Source organism: Sycon ciliatum, chromosome 1 (assembly GCF_964019385.1).
Source record: "Sycon ciliatum chromosome 1, ocSycCili1.1, whole genome shotgun sequence".
Lineage (NCBI taxonomy): Eukaryota > Metazoa > Porifera > Calcarea > Leucosolenida > Sycettidae > Sycon > Sycon ciliatum.
The window spans coordinates 69,725,308-69,745,313 of record NC_088643.1 but is presented as its reverse complement, the minus strand read 5'-3'; the positions used below and the strand labels follow the sequence as shown (position 1 = coordinate 69,745,313).

At 46.4% G+C, this 20,006-nt stretch overlaps 2 protein-coding genes across 2 annotated transcripts; one reads left to right on the top strand and one right to left on the bottom strand.

Moving 5' to 3' along the window:
* Positions 1-6: 6 nt before the first annotated feature.
* Positions 7-9,026, bottom strand: LOC135805161 (palmitoyltransferase ZDHHC3-like). Its single transcript, XM_065319165.1, has 8 exons — positions 8,303-9,026; positions 6,407-6,555; positions 4,050-4,070; positions 3,385-3,408; positions 2,674-2,725; positions 2,022-2,106; positions 1,206-1,404; positions 7-355 (listed from the first exon to the last, which is right to left on the bottom strand). Exons 1-8 carry the CDS (start codon positions 8,567-8,569, stop codon positions 238-240), a joined length of 915 nt encoding a protein of 304 aa, XP_065175237.1. The 5' UTR covers positions 8,570-9,026; the 3' UTR covers positions 7-237.
* A 99-nt stretch (positions 9,027-9,125) lies between these two features.
* LOC135805159 (protein FAM133-like) lies at positions 9,126-18,928 on the top strand. Its single transcript, XM_065319162.1, has 11 exons — positions 9,126-9,366; positions 10,557-10,654; positions 11,629-11,698; positions 11,923-12,111; positions 12,628-12,799; positions 13,225-13,361; positions 13,702-13,749; positions 14,283-14,381; positions 17,223-17,330; positions 17,808-17,891; positions 18,143-18,928. Exons 1-11 carry the CDS (start codon positions 9,343-9,345, stop codon positions 18,410-18,412), a joined length of 1,299 nt encoding a protein of 432 aa, XP_065175234.1. The 5' UTR covers positions 9,126-9,342; the 3' UTR covers positions 18,413-18,928.
* Positions 18,929-20,006: the final 1,078 nt, after the last annotated feature.

Sequence of the window (20,006 nt, the reverse complement as noted above, 5' to 3'; positions counted from 1 at the left end):
ACCGTCCAAATAAATACTGCTCTTTTTCGATCCGATCGTTTGCCATTACATCATGGAAATAGGAATATTTTCTTCGGAAGTAGAACACTACCCACACAAAGGTCAAATTGTCTCGCTGCATAGAGTCATAAAAACTTAAAAGAAAGAGTAAAAAAAGAGGATGCTAGAAAATACAGAGGTATTTCTCTAAAGAATTAAAAAAAAGTACAGTAAGTCAACTGTCTGTCTATATAGCGGCTACACAGTATGTAGGGTTGCTTTGCGCTGCAAATACAAACCCACTCGAGATACAGTCAACGGGGATAGCCATGCTAAAGACCTCGGCCTGCCAAACACTGCCTCAAAGTTTGTCATCCTGCACAGGGAGAAGGCCACAGCACACAATCGCGTACATGAATGCAATAAGTCAACTCCCTCAGCTGATGGATGAATGCAAGTAGAAACAATAGCAATGTTTATACACAACTCCAAAAACAAAGTCGATCATTAATTTTGACAATGCCCTCCCAGGCTCCATGACTAACCAATTCCAGACATACTAGTTCTAAAGATGGTCCAGATCAGGTCAAGTTCACAAATATGGTACACATATATAAGGAGTATTGGTGTCCAATCCCCATTCAAAAAAATAAATAAATAAAATCAGGTCAAGTTGCTGACCAGACTGTAGCACCAAATGCACATCTGTGCACTGTCTCACAATCAGAATAACTATACTGGCATAAAATTAAAATAACAGCTATTGCTTCAGTGTAGATCTACTACCGTATTTTCCCCAATAAATGTACAGTACTTCATTTTTTTTCAAAGGTGGTCAGACCTGTACTACTACAGGAGACTGTACTAGTATTGGAGGCGTGTACTTTTCTTGTTTCTGGAAAGATTGATTGCCTGGGTTGGGTGACAAACAACTCGTGATAATGGTACTGCAAGGCTGAAAATACATCCAGTCTTGGTAATAAGTCAGGGTAGAAACACACAAAGATGGTAAGCGGGTAAGAAAAACAAAGTAAGGTGGATCCTGGTACCCTGTACCCCCGTAATGCCCATCACATCATTCCGGCATGTCCTATTATTAGAGATGTGTCCTTTTATATTTCTAATCTACACTCAATATGTACTACAATTGGAGACGTACTAGTATTGGAGACGTGTGCGTTTAATGGGGAAAATACGGTATTTGTTTTTCAACTGACACAACTCACTTCTTTTCTGTTTTCCTGATGCTCGTCGCATCACCGCCAGCCATTCGCTTCTTGTAGCGATCAATGGCGGTCTCATCCCACTGTATGGCACTAATGATGCTTAGTCCCATTGTGCAGCAGAACATTGAGAAAAGAACAGCCTCCATGAACAGGAACAGCATGATCAGGAATGTTCCAACTTCCGAGAAATACCTACAATCTGCCAGCATACAGAGAACACAAAGAGAGAAAGAGAGAAAGAGAGAGAGAGAGAGAGAGAGAGAGGGAGAGAGAGAGAGAGAGAGAGAGAGAGAGAGAGAGAGAGAGAGAGAGAGAGCGAGAGAGCGAGAGAGAGAGAGAGAGAGAGAGAGAGAGAGAGAGAGAGAGAGAGAGAGAGAGACACACACACACACACACACACACACACACACAAACACACACAGAGTTCAGCACCAAGTCTAGTTGTCAATGTGTTGCGCACAGCATATAGACCGACTGGCCATCATACAAACAGCTTCCAAAAAAAGGGGAATATACGGGTGACAAGCGGCCTCAGTGAACATTCATGCAACATGCTTACCGTGGTCTTTGAACACAGGCGGTCTCTGAAACCAAGTTGACCCTTACACATTCAACACATCTTGCACCAAACTAGGGGTCTTAAAACCCAGTAGCTGCTGAAATCAGGCGGTCTCTTGACCAGGTTTCACACTAAAAAAAGTTCTTGAACTTGATAACTCAATCATGGTTCTGCAATACATTGTCATTTAGCATTTCCTCCTGCCAGCTCTACAGTCCTAATACACAACTACTGGAGTGTAATTATTATGCACTTACTTTCACCCCAGTCTGTCTTTGCACAGTCTATTATATGCCACACAACGTACACCAGGGCCAGGACGGAAATGACAAATATATAGAACTGCACCAGCAAACACAGAACCACAAAAAGAATGCCAAATCACCATGATCATAAATTCATAATAATTATTATCAACTAGTAGTCTAGTACAGGTATCAACAAAAACACCACAAATCAATGTTGAAATCATCAATGCCTGCATTCCTACAAACAGGTACACACGGGTGAATGAGAGGATTTGAAATTGACCACTCCAAGGCCGAGCAGGACAAATAAATGAACATAGAAAACAAAATTCCGGATCCACTCTTCCACAGCAGCTTTGCGTTCCATAGGGTGATAGGGTGCAAAGACAATGGCCCATGTAACACTGTCGGTCGCCGAAAAACTGGTGGGGGGGGGGGGGTCAGCCTCCTAGCCTAGACCGTTCTTATGTGTGTACTACAGTCTATGCACAGTTGAGTCACCGCGTATACATTGGAATGCTGCGCGTAGTAAAATTCTAGCCCGGCCGTTCTTCGACGCTCCGTTCTTTGGCGCTCGACAGTACATGTCCTGTGGTGTTGCATGCTTGAGTGACTATTTTTTGTTACGAGCTGCCGTGCACAATGCTCTGTTCATACTCACGTTGAACAAGACAAAGAATTTCATGTTGTTCTCGCCAACACAGTTGTTTACCCTGTATCGAGATGAAAAAGCACATACACATGCAGTGTCAGTGGCCTGTTGGTGATGGACATCCCACATTACAGCACCAAGTAGACCCACACGTCTGTGTCTGACACACATGCAGACACACTTTGAGCACAGTAAAGACGTGTATGGGTATTCCTGGAAATTGGAGACGTGTAATGGGGTATTCTCGGGAATTATGCTATCATGGAAAAATTAATAAGAATAGAGCAAGCAAGTCTGCACCTGCACAGAATCGCAGCGGGGACTTTCCCTTGCCAGCAAGTCTGCACCTGCACAGAATCGCAGCGGGGACTTTCCCTTGCCAGCAAGTCTGCACCTGCACAGAATCGCAGCGGGGGACTTTCCCTTGCCAGCAAGTCTGCACCTGCACTGAATCGCAGCGGGGGACTTTCCCTTTCCACTACTGCACTTCTACCTAGGCAACCGGATCTCTCGTCCTGTTTGTCAGCTCATCTGTCAACCAAGGTAGAGGACAGCATGTCCTCATGGAGACGGTACTGAACCTTGACAGAGCCGCTGGACTCGATATCAGCATGCGTGCACAATGATACCAGTGAGGCAGGCCATTAGAAGTTTAGAACACAATGATACCAGTGAGGCAGGTCATTAGAACACAATGACACCAGCGAGGCAGGGGCTTACCATATACAATGGTGATCTGCTTTCCTGCAAGCATGCACACAATGTCCAGAACACAGAAAAGAGAACACAGAACACACACGATACCACACACACACAATGTTCACAACACAGACCACACCATGAACACACAATGCCATGTACATCTACACACTACTAGTATGCTGCCCCCCCCCCCCCCCACACACACACACCACCACCATAATTATTTCATAGTTGGGGCCAGAAAGATCAGGGCAACAGTAGGCAAGGCTGCAGCCTTGCCACTGATATCCAGCCATGGACAAGAGAGTAGTAGACCCGGGATTTGTTTACCTAACTGATCATCAAGCAAGACTGAAGCACAGACTGAAAGGCACAAGCTGCACTGTTCTACACAGATCTACACAGATGGCAATCACAGCAAGCCCGAGTTCAAAACCAACTGATGACATTCCAGCCCAAATGATAGCTTATCGGCTGGGTACGTGGCGGGTACTTCCCAAGTCAGACAAAATCACACTCCATGGCTTCATGCCATGATAGGTATACAGGACTCAGGGCCCACCAGAAACACCCCATGTGACTCCCATTACAGCTTTTTTTTCCTTGCATGACAGTCTTCCATGATCCAGTGCAATTGTTCAGTATCCAGCAAGCCATGCAAAAACAGTGCACAAACTACTTACCGGATACAGCGCCTACAAGTCCTGTATTGTCACATCCATATACAGGGGACAGGAGAGAAGCACATACACACACACACACACACACACACACACACACACACACACACACACACACACACACACACACACACACACACACACACACAAACACACACGTGCCATAACGCAACCCACGGTAAGCAGTGTCAGTACATTGTGGCACATACTGTTAAAAGACAACTACAGTAAAACCTGTAACCAACGACCACCCCTTCCCGGCCCTTCCCGGCCCTTCCCACCCTTTCCCGGCCTTGGGGCCAGAAAAAACGGCCTTTTAAGGTAGCTCGAACCACTTTGGCCATGAAAAAACTTTTACAGAAGAAGTGCTGTTTTCTCTGTTCTAAGTTGTTCTCTAGCATGCATGGACTGCAGAAATGATATTCCTATGGGGGATACTTATGCATTTTGTTGTACTTATGGCCACTTGAAAGTACGAAAAACGCAAAATAACACTTCTTCTGTATTAATAGTGGCAGGTAGTCTTTAGTTAGAGGTTTGCATAGCGCGACCCTATATGGATCCCATCTCTGATACGTATGTCAAAATGCAGCTAATACAATTCCCCACCACTTGCGCAATGCCATTTCTCCTTTGAGAAGTAACATCCACCATAGAGCAGGTTCGATGCGCTCTGCAAGACGTTTCCTATCGTGTTTGCTCATGACAGCACTTGAAGCTATGACAGGTGCAGTGCAGCCCACAGTCAAAATGAGCCTGCGTTCAAGTTCATTTGTTCAGCTGTAGTATCGGAAGAGTCCATTCAGGACCATGGGAAATCATCAAAACTTCGAAGAAGAAGCTTCGAACAACCTTTGATTTCCTGCATCGCGGTTGCTAGTTACGGGTCAAAAATCGACATTGGGACAAGAAAATCGGGACAAGAATAGGCGGTCGCTGGTCGCGTTCAGCAGGGTCGCTAGTCACAGTGCATTTTGAATGTGAGACGACCCAAGCCTGGCAAAGTGGTCTGTAGTACGAGGCTGGTCGCTAGTCACGGTGGTCTTTAGTTACAGGCTTTACTGTACAGTGTTGTTCAATGAAATACAATCGCATGAATCAAGGCATTGCACTGGTGCAGGGCGTAATGGCTTCAACGTGTAGCAGACAGTGTCCGCTTCACAGTAGTAGAGACATTTTGCAGGAGTTTGACTGATAGCTCCGAGATGGGTAAAATGGTGGAGTTGTAGCTGCTTGTGCACTCGGCGACCTTGGAGAACAGGCTCCTATTTCTGAGTTCACGACCATCTACTCGTAGCTGCTCTCCAATCCCAGCTGTGGAGCGATATGAAGCGCATTGAAGTGCATCAAATTGCTTACAGAAATCCATGTGCATGTGTCTGCAACTAGTACAGTCGTCCCTCTCTAATCCGGCACTTGTTTATCCGGAACCCTTGCCAACCGGCGCACTTTCTGACGAAACCGATTTTTATCGTTCAATTCCTACATCTTAATCCGGCACTTGAATTCCGCCTCCGGCAGTGACTTTTTTAAACGAATCGCTCAAACTGCACGTAGTTTGATTTCATAATCCGGCAGTCGTAAATCGCGTGCCGTACAGGTGCACTCCTTGCCAGGCCAGGCTAGGCTTGTCCAGGAGACAACGGCAGTCAACCATACTTTCTTATTTTAGCAAGGAGTAGTGTCCTGCCAATGTTCAGGTGTGTGTGTGTGTGCGTGTGTGTGCAAGAGTACATGTGAACATGTTCTCTGTTTTACTTTATCACTTTATCACTGTGTATATTCCCGGAGAACAATTGAGAATATAAAGTCGTGCACCAAATACTTGGGTCGACACGGAAGAACCCTGCGTTTTGACGTACATATGATACATGCATGCAATTGGGTAGGGCCGGGTCAGAGGGCAGGATTTCTTAATCCAGAACCCTCGTTAATCCAGCAGAAAACGCCGTAGCAAAAGGTGCCGGATTAGAGAGGGACGACTGTACAAGCACTGCCAGCTACTTCAAGAAGTTCAAGTAGAATTTATGGCTCCCCTTAAAATTTGCAATGAGTACTTACTGGTAGGAGATACGTCTCCCTAGAGAAGCAAGTGCCATGTTTCTGGGAATCAGTTGCACTGGTGTACATGTATAAGCCATGCGCCCCCCCCCCCCCCCCCCCGTACACAACCCCCCCCCCCCCCCCGTACACAAAACAGTCATGCAAGTTGAATATTGATCGTACTGGCACACATATTTGTATATGCTGTAAGGAAATTTTCTAGCCGATTTTTCATACATACACGTGCAGCTTACACATGGAAAGACAATACAACTATGGCACGCATGAGTGAGTATCTGAATGCACACATATCCTACCGACAGTGGTGTGCCCGGTTTGGCTTAGGCGCCTCGCAGCGCTGGCAGTAGCGTCGATTCTCCTCGCCATCCGCCACCTCGTCGTCTGTTTCGTACATTTCACAGTACTCCCTCAGGACGTCATCGTCTTCTCCGAGCGGTACAGTGCCCTGTGTATTGCACATGCATACACACACGCATACACACACGCACACACACACACACACACACACACACACACACACATGCAAAGGTAGCGCAAGGATCAACGCATTTGACGTCCGAATCAAGAGGAAGCTTTACACTCTTGTTACACACATAAAGTCACGATTGTAATCAACAGTACAGGGAAGAAAGAAGAGTAGTTGGTGGAGAAAGTGGAGATGGAGGAAAGTGCTGCACCGTCACAACTAGACTGGTTAATGAGTAGATTTTTTCCTGGAGGAAACGAACTAACACATGAAGCACAGAAGCCACCGGAAATGTCGACAAGGCCTTTCGCACCATTACTCTTCAACGTCGTTGCCATGATGATACAAGCAGCAGCAAACAAGTCCTTATATCTAGCTATCTAGGGGTCAGAGCAGTGACAAGAATAGCACCTACCAGAGCAGTGACAAGAATAGCACCTACCAGAGCAGTGACAAAGAATAGCACCTACCAGAGCGTCAGTAGCATCTACCACATAGTGAAACAATTTGTTTTCATAAGTTAGTGGAACAATCAATACAGAGCATACTGTCAAACAAGAGACTACTATACTGCAATGTCAAAACAGTGACACCTTTCACACATACTTATTCTGTACACAAAGTTCAGGCTTTAGCTTGGCAACATACACCGCCTCCAAGACAGCCAGGTGAGATTCGTTGCGCGCACGCACTTGGATAGTGAAATGGGAGTGGATGTTTTGACATTGTAGACTACCGTAGTCCCCACAGTTGTTTGACAATATGCTCTGTTTTGATGGTTTCACTATGTAGCTGGCGCCACTCGAGCTCTTTTGGGTGCCAGTTTTGTCACTGCTCTGACTGCCCAAAAGTTAGATAGGGATGTGTCGCATGTGTTTGCTGCTGCTGCTCATATCACCATGGCAACGATTTTGAAGAGCAATGGTACGAAAGGCATCGTGGAAATTTCCAGTGGCTTCTGTGCTTCGCGTGTTAGTGCGTGTGAGGAGTTGCACACTTTGGGTTAGTAAAAGTATTCCGTTCGAATTTCATTGCTTGCATACCATGCCGAGCCCCCCCCCCCCCCCCAATGAGAGGGGGTAGTTCAGCCTGGTAGCAGCACAGTGCATGTGTGTCCAAAACAGACGTGAGAACGTGCATGGGCGTTCTGTACGGACTTCTACACTGTACTTCTAAGCCAAGTCAGCATTGGAATGTACAAACCTCCCCAAACTTTGAAAGGACTCGTGTGCAGTGCAGCATGCGCACGCACTCTGCACAACACGGGCATCATAATTATATCCCCAGCGGTACTGTGATTTACCGGCTTGAAACCACCTAAGACTTTCAGAATCCTAACCAGGGAGTACTGTAAATATACAAAATTTCGGCGCTGCAAAATTTCGGCACTTCACGATTTCTGACATTTCGGTGGCGATTTATTTTCGGCGTGGGGTAGAGGGCATGGTATAGACTATAGTGCGGCAGATGCTGTGAAAAATTTCATCGGCGTTTTAATTTAGGCGTTTTGTGTCGGTGCCGAATATAGCCGAAATTAAATAGCTGCCGAAAATTTGCATATTTACAGTAGTACAATGCCGGTATTGTATTACTCCCTGATCCTAACCCCTGCCCTGGTCACTTTACATTCAGGCGCCATTTGTGCGATAGAAATTCACGACTATCACTATGGTTACCACACTGGTGTGAAAAGAGAGTAGTCATGTGACGCACGTGCCATACTTACCGGGTTTGTCAGCATTGCTTTGAGATGGGAGGTAACTGCCAGGTACGCAAACACTACAAATACTGCAAACTCTATCCATCTTACTAGAGTGGGGTTTGGCAGAATAGTGATTGTCATAACAGCGAATACGCCATAGCCGATGAGGAAATGCGTCACACCGGCAAAGAATAAGCCGAGAGGATCACAAATAATCCATACTGGGCCCTGCGGCAGCCCAAAGATGTACTTGAACAGTCCTTTGCGACGAATACCACGAATAATACTCATCGCCTTCTTGATTAGAGTTATGTCCAGCTATTTGTACATGAACTCTTGACAAAACCAGCTGATCATCGTCATAATGCGCACTTCTGCATTCTAGACAAGCGAGACTGCCGAGAGGATGAGAATCCCACTGTTGCTGAATCTCTATGGATTGCTACATTGACTTTGCAATACGCAAAACAATTTCCAAAATTTGTACTTGCAAAAGATAAATGACTGGCAACCGGCGAACCGTTTCCAATGAGAACAAAAGAAACCGGTCGTCACTGTATCGATCACATTAGATATGTAGAGGAGACTTGGGTAACCAAAGACAAAAGCCAAACGTAGACGTAAGTGCAAACAACTGTACCGACGTCTTTCTCAATCTCAAAATTGCTTGAACGATTTGATTCTTTGATTTGAACCAGTCCATGCAGTGAGTATATCAGTGAGATTTGAACAACCAATCATGCAAGGCGCTCCTCACTTCCGCCCGCTTCGTTCACCATTACACTGTATTACGAGTCATGAACTGGCAACGATCGTACGAATGCATTTTCCCCTTTTTCGCTTTGTGTCAAAATTATTATGAAAAGAATCATCGTTTGTTGTGTGTTGTGTAGACTGTCACTGTGGATCCTGGGAGAGATACCTTTCATTCGCCTTTAGCTTTGGCTGAGGCATTGCGTTCGCTTGTTATTGCTTTACGTGGTGGCCACCACGGCTTATGAGCCCAGTGTTCCGCAATGCAATGATTCACACGTGGCGTTCCATGACAAACCTGCACTGCTAGGATGGGGAAACGCGATAGTCGAGTTGTAAGTAAAGATTGTAACGACTAAGCATGCTGTACTCGGCAATGTATGTCTGTAAATCCAACCTTGTCTGCTACACTCTACTGTACAAGATAGTTTACTGACGAAACAGTAAAACTGCTGTTCGTGTTGGCTATTCTCGTTGTATTGAAATTGTAGACGACACCACTACTCGACAGCTGAGCAACACACTACTACCAAGTACATTCAGATAGCGCTATAGCCATTGCAGGCTACACGCATGGGTATAGGCATGCATGTGTACATCACTACACCCCACCCCCTTCAATGAGAAGAAAAGCGAATCCGAAGAAGAGAAGGAAAAGAAGAAACAATTGAATATGAACACTCGGAGCAACGGCCAACGTTCAGGATTAGGGCCTTGGTGAGCCCTGGTCACCAGGCATTTTCCCGGGAAGTGCCTTGGGATGCTTCTTGGCCAGGGTGTCCCTCGTGTGCTATTCCCATGACTGAGTGATGCAGTGCGTTGAGTATTAGCACACTGGTGCCGGCGACAGCAACACGCCATGTATTGCTGTGAGCTGATTGCTGACGGAATACTGTAAAACCGGGAATTTTCGGTGGTGTATTATTTTCGGTATTTCCCCAAAATCAACGGTTCTGTAGCGCGAAAATTTCGGTAAATCAGTTTTCCAGATCCCGAAATGCGTTTTGCACGCTATGTGGCATAGCATGGTCGAGTTTATTAAGGTCGCGTTTTATTTTAGGTGAAAATTACTTGTACCGAGGTTGGACTCGGATGGAGTCCTTTCTTCTTTACTATAAAAGTATAAATGTACCGAGGTTACCGAAAATAAATTTCCGTCGAAATACTGTAATTTCACAAATTTTCGGTGTACTTTTATTTTCGGTACTTTCGGTGCGTCTGTTTCATACCTAAAATTTCAATACACCCAACAAACACTAACACACATAATCCAATAGGGAACTGCTTCTCTGTACCGAAAATTTCTGTTCACCTAACCTAGCCTGTTGCCCTCATACCGAAAATATTGAGCACCGAAAATTTCTGAAATAAGAGTATTCCGGTTTTACAGTAGTGTATGACTGCCCGAAAACTGGTTGATGAGTTTCGGATTCACTATTGATGATGATGATCCTGAATGGCTTGAGATTTGTAGTTTTTCTGTCCCTGATAATCTCTATTTTCTGATCATTATGCCATTGTGCAGGGATTTATTAATCCCCTGGCTGCAGCTCGCTCCAAGGTGCCAGCGCCGTCCACAAAAACCTCAACGGAGGATTACTTCAAGCGGCCTAGAATCTCATTGTGAGTTCAAGCATGTGCTGGTTGCCAATGTTTTAAATATTGGCGTGGACTCCCATACGTGAATCCCAGCAGGAGATTGCCAGACCCAGCGAGTTCCATTTGTGTCCCTCCAATTCAGCAGGCAGTACACCCAAACGTGAAAAAGTCACAACTTGCAGTGAAGATTTACTGATTCCAGTGGTGAAAGTCCCAGATTGATCGGAGCAACTGTGCTAATTTTGACTAAATCGTTTGACAAGGTGATGTGTCATAAACTCATAAATTGCCCAGATCTGTGACTTCAATGAGATATACTTTGGACTAAGAATTGAATTAGCGGTCTTCTAGCTTTCCACTGTCACCGCATTCACTACTGTTTGATGTAGCAAATTCCAATGCAAAGGGACACTAACATTTGTTTGTACCCAGAACTTCCGATGGCATGGGTTGTCATGTGTGTGTGTGTGTGCATGTGTGTATGTGTGTGTGTGTCTGTCTGTCTCAGTCTGTCTGTCTCATTCAGATCTTGCCCGCTATCGTTGCTATAAGAAAAAATCTGTGGATGCACATCCAGTGCATTGGCAGATTTGCGTGCTTCTCTTGCGACGGGCATATGCATGGTACATACATGGTGTGTGTGTGTGTGTGTGTGCACGCGCGCATGTGACATCATCACTTTGAAGCCCTATGCAGGGTTCTAGCCAGGTCAATATAGTAGGGGGGCGGGCATGGGAAAAAGTTACCCCATGACCCATTTTTTCCATTGTCCAAAATTGTCTTGCCATGCAAAATGTAACATCCTCACAAATGTGCCTTTATGAACCCTCTAGTAGTGACTATCGACTATATTTTCGTTGAATGGCGTGAAAAAACACAAAAATCGGAAAATGAGTAGGGGGGCAGCACTTTTTCACAGGGGGGCGCTGCGCCCCCTACCCCCCTTTGGCTAGAACCCTGCTATGGGTTTTGTGTTTATCATTTGCTTGTTGGTACAGGGACGATGCCATGGACAAGATCAGGTCGGACAAGAACACGTTGGCCCAGTGGGAGGAGAAGATGAACGAGGTAAGCTCATGGACACGTAACCTGGCATATCACAGTGTAGTGGGCGAGTTGCATGGCAACGGCGTGCGTCACCAAAATACCTGGTCAAGCGCTTTTAAAAAGCATTTTGCGACGTGTGTTGGTCACTGTGTGAGTGCACCCTATAGTGTAATCAGCTCAACGCCGACATTGCTTGTGCGAGTATAAACATTCTGCCGCTCTTTTGTTCCGCTGCGGATGCACAGGGGTTCCGCAAGTCACTGGAGAAAGACCGTGGTAAGCGCTTGGCTGACTCTCAAGCCAAGGCGTCGCAGAAGGCAGCGGCACGCGCCAAGGCTGACGTGCTGGAGAAGGCCATGGGCATGCTGAGGCACGGCGACGGTGGCAAGGTTCCTACCGACATGACCAAAGAGAAAACCCTTGGCAAGGATAAGGTAATTAGATCAACTGGGGCTGCTTGGTCGGTCAGTGATCTTTATTTGTATTACATCGTCTCCGGACAGCTAGCTGTTCCACGTTGTTCCTTTAGTTAGGTCTCGTCAGCAGAGCTCAGAGTTACTGGCCCAACCGGTCACAATGACATCTAAACAACAAGTTTTTGAATTTGAATATTGCAATTACTTGTAGTTTGCATTGCATACCTAATCTCTGGTCCTGGATGAATTGGGTGCTTTCAAGAGACGTTTGCCGTAGTATTTTTTTGGTGCTTTGCCGATCTACTTAGAAACAGTGCAGCCACCCATTTCGTTCTACCGGTTTGTACACACTTTGTACACACTTCATCATTGTGTACCCGGTCCATAAAATATATGCAAGGTGTTGTCAGCATGGTAGTAAGGCCGTAGTTAGTTAGCGGGGTACTACGGCCATTGGAGGCTGCCTTGTGCACTTGCACGGTGACTGTGTGCTAAAGCCCATCCCGGCCTGGCTGTATATTGTGTCCTGTGCAGGTGCCCGCTACGACAATCATCAAGACAGTCAAGTCCACCAAGCCCACGGTGCCAGTCGCTCCTGTAATTGAAATGATGTCCAAGGGCAAGCTGCCCACCACGACCATTGTGCAGGCTGTGAAACCGTCCGCCAAGCCTGCTTCGTCCGGCACTAGTCTTGCCAATCTGGACAGTAAGGTTCTCATCCGGCGCTGTCTTGTTAGCTAGCATTAGTAGCCTGTACTGTAGGAACTATCCGTTGTTTTCAGCTGTGCATGCCGCCTCTCCCTCATGACCAGCCTTCACAATAACTACGAAGAACAGCAGGCGGTGTACCTCACTGCAGCCTCAGTCATAGGTACATGCGTGCGCTAAAGCAAGGAAAAGCTGTCGGGCAGTACGGTAACTTTTGACACGTCAAAACAACTCCCGCTCTGCAGACACTCATGGTGCATGTACACCGTTCAATGTTCAGTTGCATTGCTCAAGGGTGCTGTGTAGTTATCTTCTTTGGTGTAGTGTTGGTTGTGGCGGAGCGTTTCGAAATACACTCAGTTCAGATCCAATCTACAGTGTCTATGTTGGCTAACCCCATTTCTCCCATGTGGTACTTTCCAGAGCGTACCCTCAAGAAGGCTTTGAAGAAGGCCACCTCAGCAGTGACATCTGCTGGTCCGACCAATTCTTCTACAGCTGATGCTTTGGCGTCATTCGAGAAAGAGCTGAAGAGGCGGCGGAAGGAAAAGAGGAAAGCTGTGAGTAAAACTCCTGTAGCCTTGTCTTATGGTGCACTATGCTGACAACGTATCACAATCTTACTCCAGCATCCTGGACAGCCAATGTAACAGAGCTGATATTTTATGCAATGATGTCTGTATTGATGTAGGCTGCAATGGTCAAGTTTTCAGTAAGCCATCTGCTCATGAAACGCGCATGCACACACACACACACACACACACACACACACACACACACACACACACACACACACACACACACACATATACATACATACATACATACATACATACATACATACACTTCACCTGCTCATGGAACTCATGTCTTCTTTTCCTCTATTCTCTGCCTGTGCAGCGGAGACACAAAAAGAAGTCCTCCAAGCGCAAGCACAGTTCCCCTGGGGTGAGTACATGTACATGCACATGCATGTGTTGTTTACAGCCTCGAGTAGCCGAGAGTAGGGTCAGGATAAAGTGCCAGGGTAGCTGAGACTACTGTAAAGAAGCGCTGCATATGCATCTACCCAGGCCACTGGGGTATGTGGTAGAATACGGGAATGCATGCTACAAAGCACAATCATGATTATACAGAGGATAGAAACGGACACGAGCTTGGTAGAACATGTAATGTTGAGTCGTGCCGAGGTCGGGCCATCTTCAACAAGGAGGTAAACCCCAGGTTACAAACGTACCCCGTTTGAAGAGTGTGTTCCATCTCCGCTACTATCATGTGTGTGTGTGTAGCTAGCCGTGCAATTGTACTTCAAAGTGTACTTCGTATATAACAAATTGTACTCCCCGGCCTTCCGAACCCCTTTACAGTTTCTCTTCTATTCAGATGTTGACAAGTTTCCCGTTTCTTTTTGTCTGCTGTTGGTCTTGTGTTGTGTGTATATGTGGTCCGGTGTACACTGACCTGTCTTATTCCCGGTCAAGTCTGCCTCCTCGTCGTCGTCTTCTGTCGACACCGATAGTGAGGAAGAGAATGAAGAGGCGGACAGTGACACCAGCGGCAGCAACGACAGCGGCAGTGACGTTAGTATCAACACCAATCTGCTTCTTGTTCTTGTGCTCAACTTGCATGCACCTGATGCTGGTTTAGAACGCTCACACAGCTGGTTTTCTGAACTTTAATGATAGAACGACCAGGAAAAAGCTAAACCGGTTTAACCCCCTATTTTTATGGGTTTAACCATCACCGCAACAGCTTTCTATTTTGCAGAATGACCATGCTATGTTGATGGGAAGTGCAAAATCAACATTCCAAGACGTTGTGACTTGACAGTCAATGCAGAAAAATAGATTGGGATATATTATTTTGTGGGCTTGATAGAACCTGTGCGGACGCATTCACATCTTCTAGTAAGTGTGAACAAACCGAAATGTACAATAAGTGTTGATGATACATTGTAGATGTCATTGGCAGTCTAGATAAATTCGTAGCTTTATACAGAATCTGTGCACTCATTGAACACAGTACAATTTACAGGTATAACTTTTTAATGAAATAAGTTGTGCATCCCTTCACTGAATTAATAGAGAGGAAGATGCACGTTGTTTCCGATGTGACGTGCAATTTCACGTCAAATTTGGCGTTAACTCCAAATTTCGACGTGAGCTGCAGGTCACTCGCGTTGTTTTCGACGCGCGAGCTGAACTTTCGCACCACGTCGGAAATAACGTGCATCTTAACCTCTCTAATAGGCACACTTGTGCCATGAGACTGTTACAGGTGCTGAAAAAGATTTCTACAACAGAGAGAGTTGTACCTGGGCAGTGAGAGCACACATGCCAACGAGCATTGCAAGTCATCACTCACCAATACTATTGTGAAGATGCCACAAGTAACATGTAGTACCACGTCGACTTCGGACCAGAATGGGCAAAGAACGAGTTGTTTGTGGTCGATTAGCAGTCACGGCAGAAGAAGAATGCCAACTTCGCCTGGCATCAGTATCGGGTGACTTGATTGTGATAGTATGTGATCCTGTTAATTAACGCTGTGTGGTGAGCATGAAGAAAGAGTCGGGCGTCTGCTTCCTCGTGATTGCAAGCCAGATCATTGATAGGGAGGGTAGCTGTAGTGGCAGCATCAGACATGATCCTGATACACAAGCTGCCGGAGGTGATGACTAGCTCTCTGTGGCTTGGTATCTTCTTCATCAGGTCAGCCGTTTGCCACTGCTTGAAGAGAAACTCAAGCAACTCTTCCTTGTTGGCGATTCGTTGATGTCGTCCTCTTGTGGATGCGCCATTCTGCCAGCAGAATGTTCGCAGTTTCCTGTCGAGTCGACGTCAGAATCCAGGGAGAGGTCAAAGCACGGCACTCTAAAGGCTTGATTTGGGGTTACTGTTCCGTATTTGTAACTTTGGTTCGGGTAACAATACTCAAATAAAGGCATACTTCATAGCTTTAAAATGTGCATCCGTCAAGGGTGCATGCTGTGGAGGCGAGATGGCTGGGAACGACAGCAGTAAACTAACCAAAAGTTGACGGAAGATCAGTAACCTTCATGGATCTCAGGTCTGCCATGGCATTAAGGATCAGGGCTCCACCAGCATCTGGATTCTGGGATGAGCAATCTGCGTGCATTTGCAGCGTGGTTGGCATACTTCAGAGCAGGCAATAATGCTACATGATGGGTGATGGGTCTCGCTACTGGACACACCTTCAACCGGTTCTACGACCTCGTCGGGTCCATCTGCGGGCTGGTGGCGCCCAATGTATTGCAGCCCCATCCACCTGGTACTTACTGTTGATCAGCAGCTTGGCTAGCTGCCCAACCAGCTCTCTGTGAGGCATGTCGCTGGATGATGCCCTGAAATGGTACAGAGATAGGGAGGATGGAGAGCCAAGGATAAATTTATGGAAAAGAAAAGGGACCAAGGAACTACAAGTTACGCTATAATGTCCACTATGAGCTGATTGTTTAGTAACTGGTGGTGTAAGTGGACATTATAGCGTAGCTTGTAGTTCCTTGGTCCCTTTTCTTTTCTATAGATAGGGAGGAATTCATATTCACTATTCCTAGCATGGTAGCGAGCACTCTAATTTCAGAAATTTTCGGTGCTCAGTATTTTCGGTATGAGGGCAAAAGGCCAGGTAAGGTGGACAGAAATTTTAGGTACAGGGAAGCAGTTCCCTATTGGATTATGTGTGTTAGTGTTTGTTCGGTGTATTTAGATTTTAGGTATGAAACAGATGCACCGAAAGTACCGAAAATTTGTGAAATTACAGTACCCGGTGCCAGCATGTGTGTGTGTGTGTGTGTGTGTGTGTGTGTGTGTGTGTGTGTGTGTGTGTGTGTGTGTGTGTGTGTGTGTGTGTGTGTGTGTGTGTGGCCCAGACAAGCTCAAGTGCGAGACCACCCTTACCTCTAGTGGTTATGAATGTCGATTGCTGGTGCGCCATCGCAGTGCATTTAGACGGCTTGCTGCCAATTGTCGTGGAAACCATTCTTTGAATCCTTTAATATTGCACCATAGCAAGTGATTAGTTATGGTTTACGATGAAAGTTGCCCACTGGAGATCGAGAAGATCCGTGACATGCAGATTTTCAAAAATCTCGCACGACTGATCGATTTAGACAGCTTTCCAATCGGTTACATGTATATACATATTACCTGGTTGTTCTATCATTTTAAAATGCTCTTTGTGATATTGGATACTACATTAGTGAAGAGTCCTAGTTTCCTGGCCCGGTCTGTGTGTTTGCTGCAGAACATCCCATGATTACTTGTACATTAATCCTTTGCAATGCATGCACACACACTATTTTTTTCCCTTTGCCAGACGTAATCCCTGTTTGTGCTCTTTTCTTCATCTGACGGCCTTCTTTTCTTTTCTTTTCGTGTCCCTAATTTCTGCTGTCACAGTCTGGTCGTCGCGGTCGGCGGAAGAGGAAACGCCGCCACCGTTCCCATAGCCCTGATTCTGACGCAGACAGCAGTGACGATTCAGAATCACCAGATGATCGGCACAAAGTGAGTTATAAACTTATAATGTGTTCCATGTGGTATACACATTGTGTTCATTGGTTCTATTCAGACTATTGACCACCAGCTGCAAACATCATGTGGCTGTGTAGTGTGTAGTGCTTCTGGTAGGGCTATGCTAGCACTACAATGTATCTCCTGGTGAAACTCTCACCAGATGCTGGGACATGTATGCTTGGCGTTTGTACCTTTGTGTGGACTTTCTTTGAAACATTTGTGTCTACCAATCTCTCTCTCTCTCTATCTATCTCTCTCCCTCCCTCTCTCTCTCTCTCTCTCTCTCTCTCTCTCTCTCTCTCTCTCTCTCTCTCTCTCTCTCTCTCTCTCTCTCTCTCTCTCTCTCTCTCTCTCTCTGTCTCCCTCTCTCTCTCTCTCTCTCTCTCTCTCTCTCTCTCTCTCTCTCTCTCTCTCTCTCTCTCTCTCTCTCTCTCTCTCTCTCTCTCTCTCTCTCCATACTGTTTGCAGCACAAGCATGCAAAGCGCAAGCGCAAGCACCGCCATCGATCAAGAGCCTCTGACTCGGAGGCATCAGACGACTCAGACTCAGAGGTACGCTCTCCTGCATGTGACCCAGGCTGGACCTTGTGCTGCTGTGACATGCATCATGTGCATTGTATGTACTACACCTGACCTTGTTTGTGAGCTAGGAAAGAGAGCTTATAGGCGCTGGGCTTGTGGGTGATCGGGGACACTCAGTTCGGTCGAGTCACTTCCAGCTGCTTTAGAGTTCATGCACCCTGTTGCTTGTGCCGTAATATTGTCCAACGTTTTTGTTGTTGCTGCTGCTGTTGTTGCTGTAGACACATCGTCATCATCACAAGCGCAAAAAGCACAAGAAGAAGCACCGCAGGCGGGCACCATCCACTGACAGTGACCACTCGTCGGACACCAGTAAAGGGCACGCATCAGATGATAATGATGGTGATGATGATGATAACGCGGAGGAAGTATGGACAGAGATGTCCTCTATCCAGCCGCCAGAGACAGCAGCGGATGGTGATGAGCAGACGGTATCTTCAAAGCACCACCGTAAGCACCGCAGTAAGCGGAAACACAAGCCACGCACTTAGCAACGGCTGTGCTATGGTACCAAGTAGAGAGTGCAGATGGTTGGTAGCCTGTGACTATGCTCTTATCACAGTTGGCGTGTGTGTGTGTCTGTGTGTGTCTGTGTGTGTGTGTGTCTGTGTGTGTCTGTGTCTGTGTGTGCGTGTGTGCGCACGCGCGCGCTATGCGTTGCTGTGGGTTTTTTCTCTTGAGTCCCTTTTGGAGTTTTCATAAAACACATACGTGCATCCAATCAAGACCAGTAAGTTTCATCATGCTTGCCTCCATCAGTGCCTTTAACACTCATACTCTTTATCACAGCACAAGCAGAGAGTGTACGACTGTTTGTAAAGGCATTACCACGGCCACCTCTCCAGCATAAAATGGTATTTCCTTTATGTCTGTACATGTACATGAATGTACTAGTACCAGTACCAGTACCCAGCATAGTACCCAGCATAAGCATGTTCTAAGTTAGTCATTGATTTTGTTGAATGTAAGTGCCAGTAACTGGCCCATATCCCATGCTCATCTCTCCATTCGTTCTGCAGTTATTGTGTTTGCAATGGCAATCATACCAGTTGTTGGCTTCCTAACTGTTAGTTGGCAAGTGCGCTGCTTTAGCGGGCATGCGCCCACTCAGAGCACTGCAGTACTGCCGAGCGCCGAAGAACGGCCAGCCTAGAGTTTCACCAAGCCCAGGCATACCAATGTATACACGCCGTGACTCTACTGTGCATAGACTGTAGTACATGAAAGCAACAACGGTCCAGGCTGACCCCCACCCCGTTCTTCGGTGACCGACAGTACTGTATGACACATAAACAGTGCAGTAACTGTTGATACCTGCTACCAAGAGTAGATAAACAAGAGTGTGCAACTCCGCGATGGGTTGGCCCACGGCGGAATTTTTCGTTGACGTAATCTTTTCGACGACGCACACGCTGCGAGTCGTTTCGGAAAGTTTTCCCTCGTGCTCTTGGCCGGCTTTACACTACAAGGTCGGTGCCCAGCACGTGCGCTCACACTGCTCTGCAGCAAAATGCGCGTTCTTCTGAAAAAGGTGACGTCAACAAAAAATTCCGCCATGGGCGGGGGTATCTGCAGATTATGCAGGAGAGATCCGGAGTTGCACACTTTTGTTTATCTACTCTTGCTGCTACATGTACAGTCAATGCATGTACAGTAAAACCTGTCAAGGCGACCACTCGGATAAGGCGACCACCTGTCCTGGAAGACCACCGAAACCAGGACCAAGGGATGCTATTTCCAGTCTAATGACCCTGGGTAAGGAGACCACCTGGTAACAGAGACCACGTGTTCAAGGTCCCTTGAGTGGCCGGCTTTGACAGGTTTCACTGTAGTTATTGCATGAGTGCATGCATTCACATGCATTTCATCCACCGTGTCCACTGTATACATATAGAACTGAAAAGCAATTTTTTTGCTTTTCTGTTCTACAGTGGACATGGTGGATGAAAGTGAAGTCCGACCTCGTGATCACAACAGCAGCCCCGGAGCAGTACCGCAATACCGTACAGTGGACTTGACTCTGCTTTATTCACGAGGCCGGTTTTCACTTGCCAAAGGGCAACACTGTAGTAAGGGGACGATCCA